The 1,424-nt window shown below is 32.9% G+C and overlaps 1 protein-coding gene across 1 annotated transcript; it reads left to right on the top strand.

The window, feature by feature from the left end:
* Positions 1 to 10: 10 nt before the first annotated feature.
* Positions 11 to 1,418, top strand: LOC111384223 (tobamovirus multiplication protein 1-like). Its single transcript, XM_023008481.1, has 3 exons — positions 11 to 139; positions 225 to 277; positions 1,276 to 1,418. Exons 1-3 carry the CDS (start codon positions 13 to 15, stop codon positions 1,378 to 1,380), a joined length of 285 nt encoding a protein of 94 aa, XP_022864249.1. The 5' UTR covers positions 11 to 12; the 3' UTR covers positions 1,381 to 1,418.
* Positions 1,419 to 1,424: the final 6 nt, after the last annotated feature.

The following is a 1,424-nucleotide window of genomic DNA, read 5'->3' as shown; positions in this document are numbered from 1 at the left end:
TGGCAATTGGTAATGAGAACTTTATCGAGTATTCATTACTACGTGCAGATTCAATTAATAAGAATTGAACTAAGAGTGCCTGAGTATGGTTGGACGACACAAAAGGTTTTCCACCTTATGAACTTCATTTTAAATGGAGGTAAAGCAAAGAATCACTTAAATGTTTATCTTATTTTATGCTCATGTTTCAATTCATTAATTTTGATTGTAAAGCTACTATGCAGTTCGTGCAGTCATGTTTGGATTTCACAAGCTGGTTTTTCTTTTGCATCCAAGGGTAAGCTCCACTATTCCCGGTAGAAGCTATCTATGATTTAAAAGTAGTTAGTACATTACATGACAACAGTTTCTGCCATTTTATGGTTGAAATTCTCTATGTTCTCTTTTACTTCCTCACAACTCTCACCCTGGTGTAAAGATCTATAAGTTTTAAAAGGTGAAGAATGGTCCCAACGAAAAGGCAGTGTTAGAATTACAAACAGAAGTTTTGTGACAGAAATTTTTGGCATATTTATATAACCTTCACCTTCTTGCTTAAATTTGCTGCTTTGGATCTTCGTCACTTTGCTATTCCTTTTCTTAGTCCAATGGAATGGGCTACATAATAGGGGGTTGATCGATTAAGCTCATATTACTATTTGACTGTTAGGGCCTGCTGAGATTTCGTTGTGCTCCCATCTGTTTGTATTTTATAGGTGGTGGTTATTTCTAGGATATGATTTTTAACACTCTGGTAAACGTCAGCCTTTTAAGTGAGCTACTAATGATATGGCTTTCTGATTTACTTTTACTTTGATCATTACTTCTGTTGAGAGAAATATGTTTCAAATGTTGAAATGATGCGCACAAAAAATACACATCGTACATGAGTTACATTTCCACCATCTTAATGATTTTCCTCTTCAGTTCTATTTGAAGTCTTATGTAAGCTATTCAAATCTCAATTGTTCTTTTAATGAACCAGAACATGACTTGTATTGTATACGCACAATTTTAACACTAAGGCCATGTTTGAGCCACATTTTTACAAAAAAAAATATTTTTAAACAGTAATTTGATATCATTTCAACCACATATTTTTCAATAAAATAATATTACACGCAAATTCAAAATTTTTCTTTATTTTTTAACCACACATTTCTTATCAATACACTATTCAAAAATGCATTCTATGGAAAATAATGTGACTCAAACAAGGGCTAATACTAGTGTTGCAGTTCTGCATTATATTTTTTGAGCACACATTTTAATCAACTCCGGTTTATTTAAAATCAGGTGCTAACTTTGGTACTGTTGGATATTCCTGGACTGCTGTTTTTCTCTACATATACACTTCTTGTCCTTTTTTGGGCTGAGATATATCACCAGGTAAGTAGCTAATCCTTACCCTCATATAAATATCTTGCAAATGAAGTATGAATGCT

The sequence above is a fragment of the Olea europaea genome, unplaced genomic scaffold, assembly GCF_002742605.1.
Source record: "Olea europaea var. sylvestris unplaced genomic scaffold, O_europaea_v1 scaffold28732, whole genome shotgun sequence".
NCBI lineage: Eukaryota > Viridiplantae > Streptophyta > Magnoliopsida > Lamiales > Oleaceae > Olea > Olea europaea.
The sequence above is the reverse complement of the archived record's forward strand: the minus strand, read 5'-3'. Positions and strand labels throughout refer to the sequence as shown.